This window comes from Cheilinus undulatus, linkage group 11 (assembly GCF_018320785.1).
Source record: "Cheilinus undulatus linkage group 11, ASM1832078v1, whole genome shotgun sequence".
Classification (NCBI taxonomy): Eukaryota; Metazoa; Chordata; class Actinopteri; order Labriformes; family Labridae; genus Cheilinus; species Cheilinus undulatus.
The window spans coordinates 22,710,278-22,734,010 of record NC_054875.1 but is presented as its reverse complement, the minus strand read 5'-3'; the positions used below and the strand labels follow the sequence as shown (position 1 = coordinate 22,734,010).

General features: G+C 37.5%; 2 protein-coding genes across 2 annotated transcripts; one reads left to right on the top strand and one right to left on the bottom strand.

Moving 5' to 3' along the window:
• Nucleotides 1–1,938, top strand: ngrn (neugrin, neurite outgrowth associated). Its single transcript, XM_041799645.1, has 3 exons — nucleotides 1–384; nucleotides 1,087–1,197; nucleotides 1,305–1,938. The coding sequence occupies exons 1-3, from the start codon at nucleotides 167–169 to the stop codon at nucleotides 1,864–1,866; spliced, it is 891 nt and encodes a 296-aa protein (XP_041655579.1). The 5' UTR covers nucleotides 1–166; the 3' UTR covers nucleotides 1,867–1,938.
• Nucleotides 1,939–2,948: 1,010 nt separating this feature from the next.
• sort1b (sortilin 1b) lies at nucleotides 2,949–23,733 on the bottom strand. Its single transcript, XM_041800160.1, has 20 exons — nucleotides 23,133–23,733; nucleotides 21,000–21,059; nucleotides 20,275–20,348; nucleotides 20,081–20,183; nucleotides 19,794–19,955; nucleotides 19,366–19,439; nucleotides 15,827–15,876; nucleotides 15,578–15,705; nucleotides 14,356–14,500; nucleotides 13,129–13,284; nucleotides 12,574–12,680; nucleotides 12,232–12,334; nucleotides 11,925–12,096; nucleotides 10,645–10,835; nucleotides 10,345–10,534; nucleotides 9,988–10,104; nucleotides 8,430–8,538; nucleotides 8,229–8,341; nucleotides 8,000–8,129; nucleotides 2,949–5,014 (listed from the first exon to the last, which is right to left on the bottom strand). Exons 1-20 carry the CDS (start codon nucleotides 23,403–23,405, stop codon nucleotides 5,000–5,002), a joined length of 2,472 nt encoding a protein of 823 aa, XP_041656094.1. The 5' UTR covers nucleotides 23,406–23,733; the 3' UTR covers nucleotides 2,949–4,999.

Sequence of the window (23,733 nt, the reverse complement as noted above, 5' to 3'; positions counted from 1 at the left end):
CCATGTTTACGGAAGTACAACAGTTATGCTTTAGTGCATGTTACTGGGACTAAAGAGTAAACCAAAGGGCAGTTTGACTACTGGACGTGTTTCTTCGTTTGTTAATTTGTATCTTTCTTTACGAACATCACCTCTGCCGCGCTAGTGGCTTAAACAGAGGACACACATGGCCCGACCTCTCCAGATCCTCTACAGGATCTGGTCTTCATCCGTGGCTTCTTCATTTTCTGTTCATGGGGTCCGATTTGCCAGCAGAGGTGCCAACAGGGCGTGGATGGGACAGAGCCATGATCACAGAGCCAGAGCTTCTAGATACAGCGACCAGATGCCTGACGATCAATTTGGTCTGGAAGATGTAGAGGACAAGCTCCAGACTGTGGTGGAGTGAGTAAGGCCGTCCATAAGGGGGGCTCTCTAGGGTCCACGAAGATCAGGAAAATGGCCAAAAATGTTTAAATTGGCAAAAAGAAATTAAATAGGGTGAAAAAGTAGTATTAAAATGGCAAAGAAAAAAATGGATTAAAAGCAGCAAAAATTTAACAAAAACGGTTGGAAAGCTTTATAAATAGGTAAAAACAGGATGAAAAATGTATAAATGGGTTGAAATGGCAAAAGAAGTGGTTAAAACTGGCATAAAGCAGTAAAAATGGATTAAATGGGGCAAAAAAGGGTAACAGGTTAAAAAAAAGCAAAATGGGTTAATGGAGGTAAATAAATCAGCAGTTTGGCAAAAACAGCAAAGTGGGGGGATGAGGTGGGCTTAATAGTGGAAAAAATTGGTTCACAGTAGCAACAATTGTAGAAAAGTGGAAAAAAAGAGTTAAAATCAACACGGTGGTGAAATATGATAAGTAAGTAGCAGGGTCAACAGAGGCAAAAATAGGCCCAAAGTGGCAAAAACGGGCACAAAGTACACAAATTGATGAAAATTGGTGGCAAGAGTAGCATCAATGCTTCTGATCAACCAATCAATCAATCACAACTGGGGAGGGCCCATTCTCTGGGGTTTATCAGGGGCAGGGCTGAGTCTGAACACAGTCTTCTGGTCTGAAACCACTTTGTTAATCTATCTCCTATATTTTTCAGTGAGGAGCGAAAGAGGCAGAAGACTGTGAAGTATCACATACTGAGAAGACAGATGACTCCATCAGGAGCTCCACAGAGGAAGCTTACCTGGGACGCTATTGAGCAGATAAGGTGAGGAGCTTTATTTTTACTTCACTCACCAGTAAAATGGCTTTTCTGTCCTTGATGAGACATTCTCATAACTGAGTCGTAAAATAAAATTGTACTAAATTTCTCAGATATCTGAAGCAGGAACAACCAGAGGAATGGACTGTTGAGCATCTTGCTGAGGGCTTCTCCGTCAGCCCTGATGTTATCCTTAGAGTCCTCAGGAGCAAGTTTGTGCCCAGTCCTGAAAGAAAAGCCAAGCAGGACATCAAAGTAATGGCAGGACTGAGCCAGCAGGTGCTGCCTTCAGGTGCTGGGACAGGGTCAGACCAGCTGAAACTGCCAGGAAACTGCGCACAGGCTGTGCTCCCTTCTGGACGAGAAGATGCAGTGGTTCCTGTGGCTGATCGGACTTTAATGCTTCAGTATGGAAGCACGGATGCAAATAGTCTGGTTTCTTCTTCTGTTCTGCCCACTGAAGTCAGAGCTGGTATTAATAGAGACACCACTGTGACAACATCTGAGACAAATTCTGTACAGGAGGATGAAGAAGAGGAGGAGGAGGGCTGGGATGGAACTGTCTTTACAGAAGAAGAACTTGAACAGTATATTCACATGGAAAATCCCTCTCCTGCAGTGCAAGTTGGAAATGACTTTTTCGACACAGAGGGCAATTTTTTGTACAGAATCTGAAGACTTACTGTGTTGGACTACCAGCTAATCATATATAACTCTCGAAATAAAAGCATCATATTTATTCATTAATCGACTCTTGGTTCACTTTTAAATTTAAAAAATTTGTTACACAGTTAAAAACGTTAAAAATAAAACCACGAGCCCAACATTGTGATACTTACAGTATTCTAAGTTGAGTGCATCATTGCATCCTAATAGCCACAGAAATAAAAAAAGGAAATTTACAGAGATTTTAACAAATTATTGCAAAGGTCTAACCCTTACCCTGAAAATATGTTGACATGCTTTTATCAGCTGTCTTCTAAAAAAAAAAAATGTCTCCTAAACTTCCATGTGCAGTGGCCCAATTTGAGACGTGAAAATCTGGAGACCACCAAAACCTTCATTCAACCATAACATGAGACTCAAAGTAAATACCTCCTAATGTTTATTTTATAAACAAAGGGATTCAAAGCAAATGCCAGTTTTTAAAAGACATTAACACCATGAGAAAGTGCTGGCATAGACATAAAGAACAATTAACAAGCCACCAGTTTTTATTTTGTTTAAACAGTCCTTTGCAAAGTCACCTCACTTTTCTTTCGTAATATTAATATCTTAAAATCAATAATCCCTTTCCTAGTATTGTTAATGCAGATTGTTGAATGTTTAAAGGAGTGCCCCCAGTAAGTTTAGCACCATTCACACCGTGACACCCGTTCTGTACATCAGACAAAATAAAAGTTTAAAGCTGGCATGTAGGTGAAATCTTCTGGCTATTGATACTTCTTGGGCTTTAAAATGCATTTAACATGTAATAAATATTTTATCATCATTTAAAACTTTATTTTAATATTCAAAATCATATTTACTGTTTTTATATGAGGAAAGAGGCCTGTTACAGCCCACCTGCAGAATCTCAAGGACCCACTAGTGGGCCCCGGTGCACCATTTGGTAAGCACCAGTCTAGAAATTTGAAAAAAAAAGATTTAATTTAAAACAAAAGAGAGAAAGAAACGCTTCAGAAACTTTCTCAGTCATCCACAGTGAGATATGTTGGTTTCATTTTCCTCAGTTAATAAGAATCATGCAACAGAAATAGAGGAACATATGAATTTATTGGCAAACCCAAAGAAAATTGCCTCAAATATACAGAAAAGAGAAACATATCTGTTACAAAGATGTAGCCTTGTATATTTACAGAACCATCACAATGATTATTGATTTATACAGCAGTTTGAAACTGTAAGAAAATGTGTTACTTTCACTTAATGCAATAAAACCATCATAAAATAAAAATTTGCCTGTCTCCCAGTGTAAAGCAGCTACATTATAACCCTGTATCAAACCAGTGTTTTAATTTTTTGGATTTACATATAACTGAATGTTAACATAGAGTTCAGTGAGCGCTCCTATAAAACGAATCTTTCCTTTACTGTTCAAGATATCCTCTCAGGTAACGAGGGCAACATCAGCGTGTCACTTACAAACTGGATGATTCCTTTTTCACAGTTGTTGATATAAATAATTACCAGTAAACAGCCGCTGTCCACACTGGGAGGGCACCATAACATATCCCCACACCAGGCACTTATATAACCACATCCAACTTACTGCACTCTGAACTGGAAAATCAAGAATAAATAAATCCTTTATGAAAGCAATTATTTCACACACAGAAGACAAATAATTGTGCAATTAACATTTAAAATAAAAAAAAACCTCTAAGACTTGATAAATACAATAAACCAGACTTAGTTGCTTGAGAATGACAGTAGTATCAGGATGATTAGAAATAAAATAGCAGTTCACTGTGGGCGACACACATCAGAAACCTTCAATTACTTGAAAACATTTCTACACCTTAAATGCAAATATTACAAAACAGTGATGCAACTAGTTCAGCCATGTCTGCTCTCTCCTAGTATTCTACAGTGTTCATAACGATGTACATCATTTACAAAACTATTATTTTCATTGCTGCTGTGCTGTCGCTAAATGATGACGTTTTCATCTGAATCAGATTTCAAAATATTTGTACATATTTGCTATCAAACTAGAAAATATTTCCAGCCATTTCTGAATGTCTTAAACATAATTTGTCTTTTGTCACACAAGTCAGTTATCAAAAAAAAACTGCTCAAACTCATGACTACAGTAATGTTTACTTGTATTTTCATAATCAGGTCAAATTCAGGAAAATGTTCAACTATAAAATCTTAAAAACACAACAGACCTTGTGCTTTAGACAATTTTTGAGCAAAATCTGTCCTGAAACAGACACACTTAACCAAAACTATACATGAATGCATTATGTGCGTCAGGCATGTACATCCATTAAACACAGTAACTACATACATAAGTAATATTATTTGTGTGGTTACTGGACAGTACACCCATATAAGGATTTTATTGCTATCAAACCAGAAGCAAATGGACATTTCCACTTGCGTCTTATTGGATCTCATTGTAAAGAAGGAAAAATGCAGGCTAATACTCCAAATACAGATTATAAAAGGGAATTTTTAGAAATCAGTGCCTAGAGGAGGAGCAGGATAAAAAGCTAGGATTTACAAAGTTTTGTACTTCTGGTGCACACTTCAGAACCAAAACTTCACTAAAAGTAGAGAGTTTTTAATCCAGCTTTCAACAGCAACCTTTCCAACACCAACTAAACTGATACCACATCAAAGATGGCATAAAAACTGTTTATGTACAAGTGCATGAGCAGAGAGGGGCAGAGGTCTTATTTGCAGGAGCACACCCAGGTAACGGGGGAAACACAACTCTGAATCCAAAAGTGACACATTCACACATCTAGATTGCTTCAACCCCCACCGATCTGGCTCTGTCTGCAGTTTATTTACCACTTCATTTCTTATTTCCCTACTATAAATAACTCAGATAAAATCAATAACTTGAGACCCCCTTCATAGTTCTGCCGACGGTGACACGGTAACAGCAAGAGAGCCTTGGTACATTCATTATTCTTTAGAGATGACAGCAGAGGGACAAACGCTTCACCTGTATGCCGAGGCCAAAACCAGGAGGTGAAAAGAAGCAGCCAGAGACAAAGGAGGGATGGAAACAACAACCAGCCAAGGGGAGGGCTTGAAAGTTGTTGCTTGGTTGCACAACAGGTTGTGCCAGTTATTCAAGCAGGTCCTGTGTGAAGAGAAAATAGGATGCCATGATTATCCAATAAAAGAGAGCTAACAAGAAACCATCATGGTTATCGATATGCATGCCTTGGTTTTATCCTCAAATGGCCTAGTTATGCTTTGGCTGGAATCATGTCAGTTTGACAGAGAAGTGATGTAACACCATTGTTTCATGTTTGAGAGAATAATGTGTGAAAGCATTACTTATACTGCCTGTTGATAATATGGGCCAGTGTTTTCTCACAGTAGTCTGTATTCAGTTAAACAGTCCATGATGATATCTCTGTGGGTATTAGCTGATGCTGCTAAGCAAAAATAATTAGCACATCAAATTATTGTAAGTAACTGTATGAGGTAATTCAGTTTGTTTTGTAAACTCTGGTCACATCAGGATCCTCTTAGATTTTAGTTAGTGGACTGCTGCTATCCACTGTGATGTTATGATGTGATTTTAAAGTTTTATTCATTTATTTTCAAAGCTGTTGTGTAAATTAAACTCAAATAATATCTCATTCTCCTTCTGGGTTATATGTTGCTGCTTTTTAAGCACCTTGACTTCTTATATAAGACATGTTTGGCAGTAATAAAAGGTAGTGGGACTATATGGTGGATTGAAATCTCAAATGTTGAATTTCAAGATAAATGATGTCTGTAACATGCACATTTTCTATAAACATTTATAAACTCAAGAAAAATAACATTTCCCATCCGTCCTAACTCCCAACTCTTCATCTGTATTACAATGTTGTTTCACTGCTGATGTAATCTGGAAGTTTCTAATGAGGAATTTAACAGGGACTCTTATTCTCTGTTGCTCTTTACAACAAAAATTGCAGTCACTTCAGCTGTAACTTATTATTTTTAGTTTAGTTTAGTTTATCTCAGTCACTTTTAACATACAAACACAATTACACTGGTCAAGTGAAAGCAAATAAACATGAAGCTAAGCTATCTCAACATTAACACTAAAAGATAAACATAAAAAATAACTAAACAGGGCCATAAAGGTGTAGGCTGAAGCCTTAGAGTATTGCACCTCCTGGTTTCACATTCATCTTTTACTCAGCTGCCTTTAAATATATTTAAAGCAATCATATACAGACCTTTTGTCTATCCAAAATCTCAGACACATTGTGTTCATGCTATAGTTTTATATTTGATAATCATCTTTTGTTTGACATTCTTTTATTTGTTTCTAACCTGTTACACTGACTAACTCCACAAACCAGAACACATCTTCATTTGACTTTAGTGCTGCTCTTTGTTTTTGTGAACATACAGCTCTTTATCAGTTCATTCTCACATTATCTTATCCAAAACATCCTCTTGATACAGTCTGGAAACATCTTATTGTATGCTTTGTACATAAGTGAAGTAGTTTTAAAATCTACAAGTTTACAAAATTAGAGAGCCTGTGGATTTATGAATAGTTTGTTTGTTGGTTCTGGATAATCAGCTCTGTTTATGAGCCTAATCGCTTTCTTTTGAAGCGAGATAATCGGATTTGTGACTGTTTTAGATGTTCGTCCCCAAACTTACAAACAATAAGTAAGGTGTTGAGGTATTAAAGATAAATAGAATATATATAATGAATTTAGATTAATGTCTTCAATTTTATACAATATAGGGATAGACTTTGATATTTTGGTTTTAACGTAATGAACGTGAGTTTTCCAACATGATTTGTGATCTATGACATCTCCAAAGAATGATTCTCATATACTCATTCTATTTCAATATTATACACAGTGCTTAACAAATGTATTAGACCACCACCTAAAGTAAGGTTTATGCCACAGCTGCCCTAAATTAACAGCATTGGTAAAATTGGTAAAACCAAGATCATATTTTATGTTTCTGCAATGGTTAATACAACAATATCTAGAATCTCTTTAACCCAAATGATATTTTTAATGCTAAAATATTATTATTATTAAAATTATTATTATCCATGAATTTTCAAATGTACTGATTTACAAAAGAACTGAAAAAATTGTAAAGCACATTATTATTTCTTGATTAATCTGTCAAATTATAGTTATTTACTTGCATTGCTGAAGAGAAAAATGAGTTTTAGTGGTTGAATGTTACGCTTGATTAATTTCTGACTTCTCATAGAAGCCCAGTGAGCCGGCTCAAATTTGTGTTTAAAAAGGTGAATTTAGTTTGAAATTCCTCTTTCCTGTTCAAAATGGCAAAACGTGGAGAGCTCACTGAAAATGAAATAGTCCGCATTAAAGCACTTCATGATGCTGGATGGTCTCTGAGACAGTTAGTGTAATAAATTTTTTAAGCACTGTATATCATAACTTTACCTTAGTATTATTTTTCCAATTTCCAAATATTGTTTATTAAGTTTTATTAACATTTCAAGATTGAATATACTGAATCATTTCTAAGCATCCAATTCCTTTACGCCTGTATCAACAAGCTGATGAAGGTTTTTACCAGAGCAGAACAAGTTTATGTCATTGGTAACAAAATTTAATTAAACAATTTTGACACATTACAAATATCATAAATGTACAATAAAACAATTTTTGTACCCAGCACTGATCCTTGTGGGACCCCACATGTAACATGTCAGACTTGTTGCTGATCTGTATGTATTGATGTCTGTTGTCGAGGTCACTGCTGAGCCTTTTGTCCTCTAATTCCAAATCTTTCTAGCTAGGACTATGGTCAATTGTGTCAAATGCTTTCTTTAAATCTATAAAATACCTTCAGTATATTCTTTATTGTCTGTTTCTGTGGATATTTGTTTTATGATATTTATTTCTATAACTATACATAATTAACAAAAGATCATCACTGCTTGAAATACGTTTCCATAGTTTTACTCCCTACTTTTAACCACTTTAGTTATAAAAACATGAAACAGAGCAAGAAACAACAATGTATCTTCTATCAGTTTTACACCAAAACAAAACCTGTGGGCCATACTTCTGTCCCAGCCTGTGTGCGGGAAAGGAAAAAGGATCCACTGTACCTCGTCTGAGTCATCGTGAAACTCAATCTTTCCGTTTTGAGTGTGGTTGGTCTCCAGTGGGTCGTCCATCCCCTCAGCAGCGTTGTCCTCAGCATGCTGCTGCAGCACAGAGTACCTGTGAACCAGGAACCTGCAGGACGCATTCAAAATGAAAGCAGATCCATTCAAATGATCTGAGACTAAAGAAAAATACACAAAAAGACAGATGTAAGGAATAAGTGACACTAACCTGCCGCCACAGACATATTTCTTTACGAAGACGACTCCTGCTGCGATGCTCAGAAGCATAACGATGATGACTGTGATCACAATGGGGATGGGCCTGGAGGAGCGGTTATCTACCTGCAGTGGTGTTTAATAATATATAGAAGGTTAACCAACAGGACATATTGAGTATTTTCAAGAAATCTCAGCAGGCGGAGGTACTAACCGTCAGCTCTGGACCAACTAGGTCGCTCACACAGTGTTTTCTGAGGTCAATCTCTTTGCGCTCAGGCATCTTTCCTCCCTCACATTTATCTCCAGGGATTTTTCTGTAGCTGTGGACAACAATGATGATATCATTTTCTCAATATGCTTCATGATAGCATGATTTGCAAAAAGTATTGATAAGGGATGGGAAAAATTATGGATATGGCAATAAATCACTGCCCCGACTCATGATAAAATAATCAAATTTCTGACGAAAAAAAAACATTTAATTTTTTTAAAAGCCTGCTCAATACTTTATGACTCTTCACAGTGGCACCCATAATACAAATTAGGGTAACAATGTTGAAAGTTAAGCAGCCAAACAGGGTGTAGAAAGTGTTGGGATAATGTCCAGCAGTGTTGAAAGTTGTTAAGAGAGGACGCAGGATATGAGCACTCAACCTTGAACTGAATAAGAAATAAATTCAGCACATTTTTATGTTTTTCAGTCAATGAGATATGGCCATATTTTATTGTCTTGCAATGTATCAGCTGGTGTAGAATACCTTTATCTTGAGGTTATCATTATTTTGAACCTCATAGCTGGATCTAATATTGTACAGCATGATTATAGCTTATAGTATTGTATCACATACCACATCATAGCATATCATATGGCATAATCATATCATTCATTACACTGAAATCCACCTCTAGCACTGAATGGAAAACACTTTTAGAATAATTTTATCAACAGCATGATTTCTGATGCCTGTAGTAGCAAAACAAAACTGAAGTTTAAAATCTTTTCAGTTACAAAAAAGGATAACTATTAAATCTTTAATAAATAAACAAGACTAATGCAGCTGATGGTATCTATACTGTTTATTCTAGTCACGTTCATCTGTAGGGATACATTTTCTACTCTTCATTCTGGAAGACTATTTGAGTTAATTTGTTTCGGACATACAGAAAAAAATAAACACTTGTGGGTATGCTAACAACCAGTTAACAGCTCATATAAAATTGCATGCAAATGAGTTCAAATGTCATTCAAACCACTAAAACATCCTTAATATCAGTTCTAGTTTATGTCACTGTATGTGCCCTGAGGAAAGCATGATTTACCAAAAATGTACTTGACAATTTTCTGCTGGCTGTTATTCTTCCTCGTTGAAAAACACAACATTCATTTTCACCTTTAACGGCTTCCTCTAACAGTTACATTTACTTCCACATTTTAATCGCTTGCAGGCTCTGACAACAAGAAACCCTGAGAGCAACCCTATGTCATTCACTCTAACACTGCAATTAAAGAAATGTAATGCAGAGAAAATGTACCAAGAAAGTAATTCAGTTTCATTTCTGTGAAATGAACCTTTAATCTCCTCTCATCAATAAAAAAAACACAGTGAAGATAATCATCAGGCAGAGTGGAAACATACAGAAGTTGTGTGGTGTTGACACATTTGTTGCTTCCTCTTGCATCTCAAAAAAAAATACATTTCTTGTTTATGGTATGAGGAAATAGTGTGAAACCAACAGCAGCACTCTGCGGACTGAAGATGAAGTCTTACCCGCTGGTCTGCAGCTGCTCCTCTCTGCCGTGCAGACAGAACTCCAACACTTTCCCCTTCAGGTCCGGCTGCTCCACACACTCAGAGCTGTTTTCCTTACGATAATATCCAAAGTCACTGTGAAGAGTCAGCAGAAAACAAGATGGTAAACAAAAGTGAAGGAATAAAACAATTATACCGTACTGTGTGCTCCAAAGTTGCAGCTTGCAAGATGTCTGACAGTTGGAATTATTTTCTGCCAATAATCATTCCTTCCATACCAAGAGTAGAAGACCTGTTAAATTGTGATAAATTTGCAGTATAAATGTGCATGTAACTATTAGACTGTATTGCTTTGGGACAGAGAGAATCTCTTACCACAGGAAGTCATCCAGGGTGCAGGGACACGGGGTCGGCTGCTTGTTGACTTCGTAATCCCGTCCATTCCAGCAGACTGAGTCCTTCCTAAGACGCAGGAACTTCTCTTTGTATCCCAGCATGCAGCCATCATTAGGATCACTGATGTCATCAGAGTGCGCCAACCACTGCACATAGTCCTTGTCCTCGCCTATAAATATAGATATTATCAGCTCTATTAGATAAAGCCTCCACAAATATTGACATCTTAACTTGAAATTCACACATGTGTATTAAACAGGGTTGTTCTGTGTGACTCACAGACTCTGGTGAGAAGATCCCTGAAGTCGATGGTGATGGACACCCAGTACTGGCTGAGGATGGAGTCTCTGTAGCCCCAGATACTGACGTTCATGGAGCGAGCTCCTGGTTCTGAGGCTAGACCGGTGAAGTAGATTGGGTCTTTGGTGAAGGTGTACACACCCCAGCACTGTCCTTCATCAGTAGAAAATCTGGACAGATATCAAAGAGTGTGCAAATATTAGCCTTAGCTAAATACATTTATAAAAACCAAAGCACATGAGAGGGATTTATATAAGATGCTGAATAAGCACAAGCATTCTGTACAAGTCAGATATGGCAAAAGGTTTTAGTTAAAGGTGCAGTGTGTAAAATTGGTAATATTAACTAGACCAACAAGTCAGAATTTAGATTGTGATGCTCACCTCTGGTAGTAAACGTAGCAACCAGGGGAATATTTTTTAAAAAGTGAATTTTTGTCAGTTATAACACTATACCAGTTTTATTAAGTTTAAATGGCATAAATCAATTACATTTTTATTGTTAGCCTCATAACTGCTAAAATTCACTAAGTAATTCAATATTTGTGACTATTATGGGTTTCCTGTAGGAATCATAAGATAAAATTAATGGTACCACTATAACTTAAACAGAATTCTGAAGCTTGTCATGGTTTGTGTCTAAAAGAAGTCAAAATCTAAAGCTTACCTCACCATATCTTGTAAAATGAATATTTCGTAACTTTTTAATGCACAAGTCATTTGACCCTATATGTTTACTTTCCATTAGCATCTTAATATGCATAAACTTAATGGATTTTTGTTTTTTACCCTAACCCTACCAGACAAGGAACCACATATGGGCACTTTGTTAACCTTGATTTTAACCATAATGATGAAAAAATATACACGACAAAGGTCAAAAAGTATTAGGATGCCAGCTAATAATAAGCTAGTGTTTAAATGTCCAAGAATGTAAGAGTGTCCTGTAATGGGTTAATAAAAATAAAACAATTTTATACATTCAGGTGATTAAACACCTATTTAGATAGGCCTGTTTAGAAATGTTATGTTTTATTTTTACTGAGTCTGTTCACTTAATGCGCTTAGGCTTAATATTACACACCATACCTTTAAGTTTATTTTCTTTAATCTTTTCCTTTGGTCCACCATCTTAAAAGAAACCTACTGCTAAGTTTCCTTTAGTTCAAACATTGTAAAAAGGTAGCGTTTTAACCCATGACAGTTGATAAGACACTTCTGTAATCAATAACACTACAACAAATAATGACTAGAACACACTTGATCTTATTAATAGGCTGGTTTGGAATGTGCTCCACTGCAACAAGCAGCCCTCCAGAGTCCAGGATGGCGTAGTGATGGGGCCCATTAAGGGCCAATAGCCAGGTGTAGCCCCCATCATCAGAAACATACACATCAGGAATCATCACTGAAATGGCATCTCCAACACTCCCTAAAAAAAAAAAAACAACAAAAAAAAAAACGAAAGAAGTTGACCGAAAAAAAAACATGTATTGTTTGACAAACTAGAAAACTTCAGTGTGTTTGTTAAGGTATTAAGTTTTGTAAGCTGCCATCAGGGACTTACCATGAGCTAGGATAAGACCCACAGCGTTTGGCTCACTCAGAGGCAGCATAGGGACGTTCAGCCACATAGCTATACTGTAGGATGCGTGAATATGGAGGCTGCACTAAAGATGTAAACACAAGCAGCATGTTTTTAGCAATCTTTAGTAGCAGCAATGGTTCAAACAGGAAAAATAAAGTCTAACGCCAAGAAAATAGAAACATGTTGGCCTTTCCTCCCTGTGATCTTTTTGATATTCTAACATATTCACATCCTCCAATGACATAAAACCTAGATTTACAAACTACAAAAGTAAACACTTATCACCCAGGCTAAACCATTTTTCTAGTTCACTGTCCTCACTTTGTCTGGGTCTTTGGCCGTAGCATCACACTTTCTGTTTGCGGGTTTCCGCAGGGACTTCCATTCCCCTCCATTGTCAAAGGACACCACAGACTGCACAGAGTTATCTGCAACAACAAAACAGGGGCACAACATCTACTATTAGCACTATGCTCATTCAACTACCTGAAACCAGTGTGTCCAACTGAAGCTCAAACCCTCAAAAATGATTGCTCATTAGGAGCATCAATGCTTGTGTCTGACCCATACATACTGAATAATCATGTAACCAAGGTAATCTGGAAATCAGAAGAAATATAAACACACTTCAATACAGTGAGCAGAGGGCATGATGGAGTTAAGATTTAGATGATGATGTGAAATATTTCTGGCAAAGTTTCAGCCAGATGCTTCACACAGATGGCACATTTAACACTGAGCAGCTAATTAAATATTTACCCGGTGCCCTCCCTCTGGTATGTAATGGAGAAGTTGTACATGTGTGTTTTCTGATGGGAATTTGAGCACAGGTATTTGTTGATATTCTTTTATCCCCCTGGCACATGATAGAGCTACCTTTCTCTAAGATGCTGGTGATGAAAACTCCTCTCAGGGAGGTGATATTGGTGAAGTCTGTATCGCCTCCTGTGGTGGTGTAAAGGTGGCGCTCCAGGGACTTGGAATACACAGTTCCCCGGTCATCTGATGCATAAATGGTACCAAATCCTGTATCTGTGAAGGGGAGAGAAACATTAACACATAACTTAAACGAAAAAGGCGAATTAATATATTTGCACTGATAAAAATTTATACTTCCTGAATAACATACACTGTAAAACTGGATGAGTTGAAAATACTCAAAATTTGGTTGAAACCAATAATGTAAAAGTTTTTAAGTGGTGGAAATAATTCATTTTTGAGTAATCTCCAATGAGTTTATGAAACTCAAAACATTAGAGGAAACTGGTTACTTAAAAAATAGTTTAGTAGAAGATAATTAGCCATTTTTAGTTATACTCAATTTTACTTGTATATTTATGTTGGGTTATCTTTGTTAAGTTAAACAATGCTTGTTTATACGCTGTAATGAGGGATAACCTTCCACTATGAACCTCTCTCCTCACAGTCTCTGTATAGTTAACATAGCTACTGATCCCAGGTCAGCTGAAATAAATCCTGTGTCAGATCAGATATCATATAAATCTGTTGCTATTTTACAGCCTAAAAAACAATACTTAGTGTAAACTGAGTCATCAGCATGTATAAATTCATCAACAGTGGATGCTTAATGTGATGACGTCAGTGCATGTCGTATCTGTGCCCAGGCCTGGATGCATTGAGAAGTTTGAGTGCGGGCCAAAGGGGAGACAGGGGAGGGGGTCAAATGGGTTTTAGCACGGTACGAATACGGCATGATACGGATGGCTTAGTGTGCGCCCTAAGACTAAACGTCCTAATACAAAATGACACAAACCAGTTTTAAATGCAAAATAGCCAAATTTTTAAATGCTGTTAATAGGGTGTGATTAATTGTGATTAACTACAGAAACCCTGAGATTAATCCCAATTAGAAGTATAAATCTTTTGACAACCCTACCCCCAAAAATCTTGGAATGATCGGGTACTGTTCACTTAAAACTATAAATGTGTTTTAAAAAATGGAGCTGAAATAGCTATTTTGGATTTTTAAGTCAACACAACTCAATTTTTTAAACAACCTTCGCTTGTTTGGGCTTACAGTTACAACTGCTATGCTCCATCGTGAACTGAGTGAGCATATGAGGTTTTTCTCTGTTTACTGACCTCCTGGCTCATCAACATGCATGAAGACCATGTCATCGTTTGCTGCCAGGATGGAGTAAAATTGTTCGTGACCCACTGGTGGCAGCTGGGCCATGTTCCATGTCTCACCATGGTCCACGGACACGTGTATCATTCTCAGGGTGCCCTGCAGACAGAGAGGGAAGAACATGTAGAGGGGAGATTGAAATAAAAAATAAAGAATAATAAAAGAACACTGCTTTGGAGAAGCAAAACTTCATGCAAGTTAACCTGATTACAATTAAAACCCAGTTAAGAGGAACAAACAGCAGCCAGGTCCACAAAGAATAGACTGCACCTGCTAATAGCATCAGGATTTGGCCTTCTTTGGATAGCATGTCGTACCTTTGCTTGATCTCATACCGTAAAATTTAACCTAACCCTTCCTCACCGTCAGCTAGAGTGTTTTTTTACATAATAAAATGTTCTGCTTTCTGACAGGTGGTGGGGGAGAACATGGCAGCACTGTATGGTATATTGGGCTGCTCATGCATTTACATTTTCAAATATGTGTCATATTCAAAAGTGGGTCATGCCACAGCTCTACCTGCCCTACCAGTTCTGCAGTTCATGGTTGTAAATAAAATCTTATCTAAGGGCACGCAGCAGAAACTGGGTGAGTGGAGAGAGAGAGAGAAACTGCAGAGGAATACTGAAGTCTCCCACAAGTAGCATTAAACAGCACCAAAGTCACTGTCTGCGGATATCAGTACTACCCTTTTTTTGAATTACATGCTATTTGAAACAAAGCTTATTTACATGGGAAGGGAGCAATTAAGCACCACATTTTTTTAATATTCCCAAATTACATGCAAATATGTTTAAAATATATATTTTGAAATTACAAATATCAACATCAGCACAGTGAACACCTTCAGCTGTTTCTGCAAGTTATTCATTAAGGTAGATTTTCTATTATTTAGGCAACTTTGGTATTTTTTGATCATTTCCCCATTAGCTTTAACTCCTGAAAAATAACATGATGCAAAACCCCTTCAGCTCTCTCTTAAAATACCCTATCTCTCAGAAATATTCACAGCACCACATATTCCTTATATATTACATGCATTTTCTGAGTCTATTAAGTTGATCTCTCTGGAGCTTTTGCTTACAAACACAACAGTCTAAATAATCAACACCTTGCCTCTGGAGGTCAGATCCTGTTTCTGCACCTCCCAGTCATTTAGACCTGCTGTAAACTGACCTTCCCTGTCATCACAGAGGCAAATAGGAAACGTCCACCCAGGCCAAATGAGAAGATCTTAGTGGCAATAGTCTTGACGGTTTTGCCGTAGTCTGTCGTTCTCTTCAGCTCCAGCATCCCCCGATCACCTGGAAAATATTATGGAAGTGAATTAAACTGTGCAAATTCACAACGGTTATCCACTAACTAAGAGCTAACTAACTAACTAACACAACACTGAACCAAACTAAATCTGGGTTGAATACTTACTGCAGGATCCATTATTGCTGGTTGTAAAAAAGATGGTATTTTTTCTTCCCCTGGAATCAAAATAACAAAAATTGCAGATAAGCAGATAGACACAGTTATGGATATATGCATACAAAATAAAACCTGCTTTTTGTAGAATATTTGAGTTCTAGTTTTGCTTTTTTCACACAAAAATACAGAGTCTGAAGGGCATTGCAGAAAAGCAGTGTCATACAGGATTCTTAATGCATTTGCATTCTTCTGCCATAATAGGTTTTGCTTGATTATGAAAGTAATCATGTGACCCAGCTTATTAAATAAAACCAGCATGCCCTTCCTAAATATGTACACTCCTTTGAGTGTGCTTGACTTCAGTCGGTTCGTCCCGCACTTTAACATGACCCATTTTCCAGGAGTGTGCCAGGATCCGTGTCTTAAGGACAGCAAACAAACGGTCATGTTTCAGAAGGGCATGAAGTGAACTTCATAATGAAGCCTTAACCCCTTTAAGCCTGAAAACACAAATAATAGCCTGACAATTCTCATTTTTGGAACTGAAATGTTCATTTAACTTTCTACTGAAATTTTAAAAAATCTAAATTTCCATAAAATTTAACAATTATATTTTTAGTATCTCATTCTTTTCATTAGGTGTTTTTGGTAACTGATAATCCACTTGAGGACATTTTTATCATTTATCAGATTGTATTCAGAAGTTTTTTGAGTAATTTATTGAGCATATTGATTAGAAAGAGGTATCAAAAAAGTATGTATCAAATATGCGACAACAGGCATTAAGGGGTTAAAATTGAAACTAAAGATATTCAAAACTGCCAAGGTTACAACACAATAAATACCAGGGAATTTAGAAAAAAAACACCAACAGCACTGTGTGGGCTGGGAACTGGTTGAACAGTCACCAAACGGCTGGTAATTTTTTACCACCTGTTTTACAAGGGTGCGGCCACAATAAAATTGGACTAAGTCCACATTAGTACCGTTAAATCACTTTAGTAAAGATGAATGTGCTCAATTTAATATTCCAGTAGTTTCTCACTTTAAATACTTAGGAATACATACATATCCATGTCTTAGTAAAACAGTATCTAAGAACCACACCAATAACTTCAATGTGATCAAACAGGACCTGGATAGATGGCAGAATTTACCAAGTTTTCTTCCTGGTAGAATATCTATCATTAAAATGAATGTACTGCCTAGGATAAATTTCTGTAGTTATATGATTCCTTTATGTCCTCCTCCAAGGTACTGGGAAAAAATACATAGTATTATTGTGAAATTTCTATGGAAAGGCAGACGCCCTAAAATAAAACTTGCTAATTTACAAAGGAAAAAGGAGTTGGGGGGGTTTCAGTTCCTAACTTTAAGTTATATTTTCAAGCTCTTACACTTCGTCTAATTATGAATTGGTTTGAAGACAGTCTTTCAACTCCATGGATAAATATTGAGAGATATTGTGGCTCCAGCTTCGCTAAAAGACATCTTATTTACACAATGCTCAATTAAAAAATGCAGGGTTAAGTATGGTCCAATAATAAGTTATGCAATCGAAAATGTTAAGAAAATTGAAAAGATATATAAATGGAAATCTAAGTGGCATGCCAACACACCATTATTTCATAATAGTCTATTAAAATCTGGTGGAAAGCATTTTGTTTCACAACAGTGGTACAACCTGGGGGTTCACTGTTTGGGAGATATTATGAATACTGTAGGATTAAGAAGTTTCCAGGACTTAATGGAAACATATAAATTGCCACCCAGTACGTTTTTTTTTGTTTCTACAGTTACGTTCAGCCATACGTACTGCTGACATTTCAATTGATAGGCCACCTGCCCTACACCTGGTAATGGTGTTAGTTAAGAAACTTTCAGTGCTCTCTAAAGGACATGCATCCATGATTTATAGTACACTTCTAGAGCAATCACAGTCTGTCTTGACAATTACATCAAAATGGAACAGAGACTGCCCTGAATCATCCATCAACTGGGTTAAAGTATGGAAAAATACATCTCATGTATCGCAAAATCTAAATCATAAACTAACAAACCTATACTTTATCAATCAGACTTATTTAACTCCTATACGGCGTTTTAGGATGAGCATTGATCCATCTCCAGATTGTTCTTTGTGTGATTTAAACCAAGTGGGGACATTTTTACATATTATGTGAGAGTGTCCTCCAGTTAGAAAATTTTGGGAACAAATAGCTGAGCTTCTCTCTAAAGCATTTGGAGTCACAGTTACTTTTTCCCGTGAATTTATGCTTTTGCACGATGATTCTGGGCATAATCTTAACCAAACACAAAGGTTGTTGTGGTTATCAGCATGCACTGCAGCTAAAAAGATGTTAGCAGTTAGGTGGAAACCACCACATACTCTCTCTATACAGCAATGGATTAATTCAGTGATAGATATTTTGATAATGGAGCTTTCAGTTGCTAGGATAAATCAGGCAGGCAGTGTTGTGATTGAAAATAGAGTTGGAGCATTAAATGCTGTAAGATCTATGATGTAAATGTTACATTGCTATCTGTACTAGCATTAATATGTATTCCTTTTTTATATATGTATTTTATTGTCTCTCCTTGTTCTTGATATGAGAATGAAATATGGAATTATTAATAAAATTTTTTATCTTTATTTATTTATTTTTATTATTTTTTTCTGGGTTTTTTGTTTGTTTGTTTGTTTTATGTATTGTAAAGATCTCTCATCAATTTGTTATTGCAGAAAAAGACCCACAGGGAAGGGGAGAGTTTGAGGCTTAAAACTAAGATGAAAAGACAGTTGCAAGTTTGTAATCTTATGTTTTGTGTACCTTTGTTGATTGTAATTGTGAATTTTAGAAAATCGTACTGATACATGAGGATGTACACCTGTTTCTGTTCAGAATGAATTAAAAAAGTTAAAAAAAAAAGAAAGAGGTATCAAAAAAGTATGTATCAAATATGCGACAAAAGGCATTAAGGGGTTAAAATTGAAACTAAAGATATTCAAAACTGCCAAGGTTACAACACAATAAATACCAGGGAATTTAGAAAAAAACACCAACAGCACTGTGTGGGCTGGGAACTGGTTGATTAGTCACCAAACGGCTGGTAATTTTTTTACCACCTATTTTACAAGGGTGCGGCTACAATAAAATAATCTTTGGAGGGAAACTATGCGGGTTTTTTTTGTTGATGTTGTTTATTTGTTTGGTTTTTTTTTGAAGATTCAACAGTAAAAACATTGAAGTATTGTTTGATTTGATCACCTTTAAAGCACAGAAAGGACATGGGACAGGAAGTCTTATAACTTTTAATAATAACCTTTTGCAGAAGTAGGACTATGAAAAATCTCTGATACTATACAACTTCAGAAAATATTAGCTACATACCTGGACAATGGGAGTGTCTTTTATGCTCCTCCTTAATCTCATTTAATAGAATCATTATCCTGAGACACAGACACTTTGGGTATTTAATTACCCTTCTGTTTGCTCACGAAACACCTAGGAACATTGTTTATTTCATCCTCTCTTTCCATTTCTTACCATTTCACCAGACACACTATGTCATGCAGCTTCTTCCAGTTGCTGCCAAAGTCTTCAGACAACCACAGTTCATTCTGAGGACACAAGAAAGAGAAGACTGAACGATTCACTCATGATTCAGCTTCACTGACACTGTATTTATGTAGGTCACTCAGAACTCCATAAACCGGAGCTACCCATTAACAAAGCCATGCGAATAAATGCACTCCAGGGCTTCTCCCTGCCATGAGGAAATAAGCTGATGGTGTTATCTTAAGAGTTTTATAACATGACAATGATCATCAACTTCTTTTACTTAATGGCATACTAAAATATATTGGAATCTACTACACCCACATGAAAATAACAGCTCTCAGTTAATGCAGACTTGATAACCTAATTCCAAAGTAGTTACCTATCAGTACAGCCATCTTACAATAATAACTTACCTTGTTGCTGAGGACCAGCAGCACATTGGAGTTGGAAGGGTTGTATGTGATCTGCATCATGGGAATGAAGGGTAAGTCATGGTGGGTGAAACTTTTTCCAAAGTCACTTGAGACAAAGATCCGAGTCGCACGATTTCCGGACACTTCTGCTATCAGGATCACCTACAAGACAAAATTTAGACTTTTTAACCCATACAGGACATAGATGAAGTGAGAAACACATCAAAGAAGTGCTATATTTCTGGATCTCTAAATAAATCCAACAGCTTGTGGAGGAGATGACTCACTTTCCCAGAGTTCTCTGGTCCAATAGCTATCCCAAACTCTGATCTGATAAAGGTGCTGTTGATGCTGTTGGTCACATCCAGGAAAGTCTTCCCATAGTTCTCGCTGGCAGATGTTAAATTGCAGCCAAATTAGATGCAAATCAAATACAAACATTAGAAGCTTTGTCGATAATAGAGGAGATCATGAGACTTACCTCCGGTAGAGCTTGGACTGCCCGAATTTTAACATGAAGAAAGGCATCTGAAATGTAGTCAGAGCCAGGATCACCTGCCCAGAAAGAAGATAAAACATGGATCAAGTGTTAACTGTGCAAAAGACTCTAATGTAAGAAGGTGAGAAGGCTCATTAAGTAATCTACGAGACTAATTTGTCACTTTCACACTGAATAATCAGCTATGTTTGTCCTACTGATGTCTAGGCTACACAATATGCCAAAAATATGCAATGTGCGATAAAATTATTCAGTACAGTGATGATAAAAAGTGCTATAAATACATTTCAAAGAGTTTTTATGAGCTATAACTAGCAGTTTCTATGTCTGTTTCCCTTTCTTTGTGTTTGCACAATAACTGTGTCTGCAGAGTGGTTGTTGGGAACCTCCTGAATCCAAAATAAATCTAACATGTTTTTTCCACCACTACATCAGCCTGAGAAGAGCTGCTTGCAAGCATCAGCTTCTGCATCAAAATGGCATTAAAATGTGGCTATCATGCCAAGCAAGTAAGAAAATGAACAAATGCAGTGGGAGAGAACATAAAATGTTTGCATAAAATAGTTGTATCTACTGCAGTTTATTCAATCTTCTGTGATATGTTTATTGCAACTGTTCATGTTGCAATAAATAGATAATAAAGATATCTGGTTCACTGTGCAGCCCTGATACAGAACAACAGTGCAAGAGCCTGATACATCACTCACCCCTGTGCTATCTCCAACCCAGGCTAGTGACACAGACCCACTCAGATCACTGAAGGAATACTGCGGAAAAATAGAAACAAAAACAAGTTTTTGTTAAAGACCCATTCAACAATGTGATATTATAAAGTTTCTGATCTGATAAAATGCTTTCAATCCTAAACCTAGAACTGAGCCAACAGAGAGCTGGATTGCATTGCCAATGGAGAGCTCCTCCATTGGCAATGCAATTTAAAAATATACCTAACGTTGGTAGAAAACACTTTGTTGTGACATTTTGCATTGTTTGACTATCATCAAATTCCACAGTGTTGTTGATAGGATTATCACAGTAATCATCAGAAACCAGTTGTTTTGAGGGGTCAATTGGTACGGGATCAGATCACTGATTGGCACATTCTCTGATACCCAGAACCACATTTTGGAAGGCTGATACTCTATCAAGCAGTTCAGGAGTAAAGTCAAGTCAAGAGAGCTGAGTAAGTCCCACTAAACTTAAGAGAAACATATTTTTGCTGACAGAAAAAGAGCACCACCACAGAATTATCAGCTGCAGTCAAAACTTTTTTTGCCTCAAGACTGAACTTCTCCTTTTCTCCTTCAACTTGTGTTCCAAAAAAGTGAGCGAAGTGGAAAAGTGAAGCACCACTTATCAGACCAGAGAGGCATTAGTGAGCACGTGGCTCCAAGGCAACTGCTGAACACAACTTCTTAGTACCACTTTCAAAACAAAGGTCAGGAATCAAATGTTTACTTGGGGAATAACTGTTTGCATATTTAGTCAATTTTACAGCGTTATGAGGAAGCTGAGCTGTTTCTGGAATTCAGTTGACTTTAGATTACCGGAGCTATACAGAGAACGCAATGCAAAGTTGATCTCATGGCTGAGGAGCTAGGCAAATAAGCAGGCCAGGGCTGTGTCGAGGTCAGCCTCCTAAAAGACAGCAGTGCAGAGTTGACAATTCATCCCTGTGCTTTATCTCCCTTTTGTGCTCAAACAGTGAAATCCACTACACATCTGGTGAAACTAAATTTAGCCCACTGTGCTATCTAGGATTTAAACAGACACTCTTGTCTGTTTGATTCGACACACTGCCTGACTGCTGTGTTCACGACCACACAAACACAGCTTTTAATTACAAACTACCACACAGTCTCTCACATGGATTCCCCAGGGGGGACATTTCCCGGTCAACAAACAGCGAATCCTCAAACAGCGAGCATGGCTGCATCCTTGAGGTAGAATAAGATGTAGGTCACAGCCATCACAGCATCTGAGTGGTTAACCGGTTTGGTTTTGCTGCGATAGAGCCTATGAAGGTTTGAAAGCATGAGGAAAAAGGTGTTGTTTCTGTGTCAGTAAATTGTATTTCCCGGAAGGAAAGTGACAGCAGTCCAAACAGTCTGGACAAAAAGAGTTTACATTTTGAGAAGGTTACAGGGAAGTCACAACTTTACTCCTGTGACACTATATTTTATTTCCCTGGACAACTTACTAATAAGAAATAGGCTAAATTAAGCTAGTAAGCAATGGGTGCAGGAAAGGAGCCAAAAGGTGGCTGTCCCTCCTCGGGGGAAGGTGTATGAGAAGTCACAACGTTCTCCCTGCAGTAGCCTTTCCTTAACCAAATATTTTAACAAATATCACCAAAATGAAGATAGGCCCGTAACAGGTGAAAGAAAGGAGCCAGAGTGAGGCTTAATGACTTTCAGCTTAAGGAAAGGTGAAGGAAGGCCACAGCTCTACCCCTGTGAGATTATATTCTATTTCCCTGAACCAAATTTTCGCAACATGAGCTAAATGACGACAGGACATGCCGGGTGGATCACAGGGACCAAACTGTGCGTTCAATGACAGCTTAGGAAAAGGTGCAGGGAAAGCCACGACGCTCCTTCCCAAACGTCCTTTCATAACAGCCTGGTGCATGTTAGACTAAAAATAATAAACTAAAATGCAATATGCTAATATTTAGCTGCTAATTACGACATTACAGTTAAACAGAGCACAGCCCATCACACAGGGAATATCTGAGTAGGCCCTTGGGTTCACCTGGTTAGCACCTGCGCATCATCCCCTCTCGTCTCATATAATTTTCAGACGTGTGAAGAGTAACAGGACCTCACTGGGTAACTTACAAGGTGGGTGTTGTCTGTTAACTTAGTCTCAGATCCTTTCAGAGCCTCGCAGGAGTCTCCCTCCTCGGTGCTTCTTCGTTTTCGCCGGTGATTCAAAGAAGGAGCCGGCCATGCAGGCAGGGACCTCTTGACGATTTTCGCAGCTTTCTCCTCAATGTATGAGCGCCTCTCAAAAAGCGACTGTCCTAAGGGTTTGGATGCCTGCTGAAAATCTACACCGGCTGTGAAAGTGGAGACAGATAACAGCAGGAGACAGGGCAACAAAAGTCCCATCCTCGGTGCTAGTGTCACTGACAAATAAAGCAAACCAAATAGACAGCCAAAAAAATGAGTCTTTGTTTATCCCGGTCTTGTCAAGAAATTGAAGGTCGCTACAGCTCTGCCGCGGATGACATCAACAAAACAGTAGTCCTGACAGCGACTATTTCGGGCTTTGAAAACACAGAGCGCCCCCAAAGCTCCGGCTATTTTCGCGCCCAGCAGAGGTAAAAATATCTAGACAGGGAAAACGCAAATTTAAAGATAAACTAGGAGTATTTCACATCAATTATTCGCGCTACTACTCCTCACTCTACATGATACATTGTAACGATCACGCAAA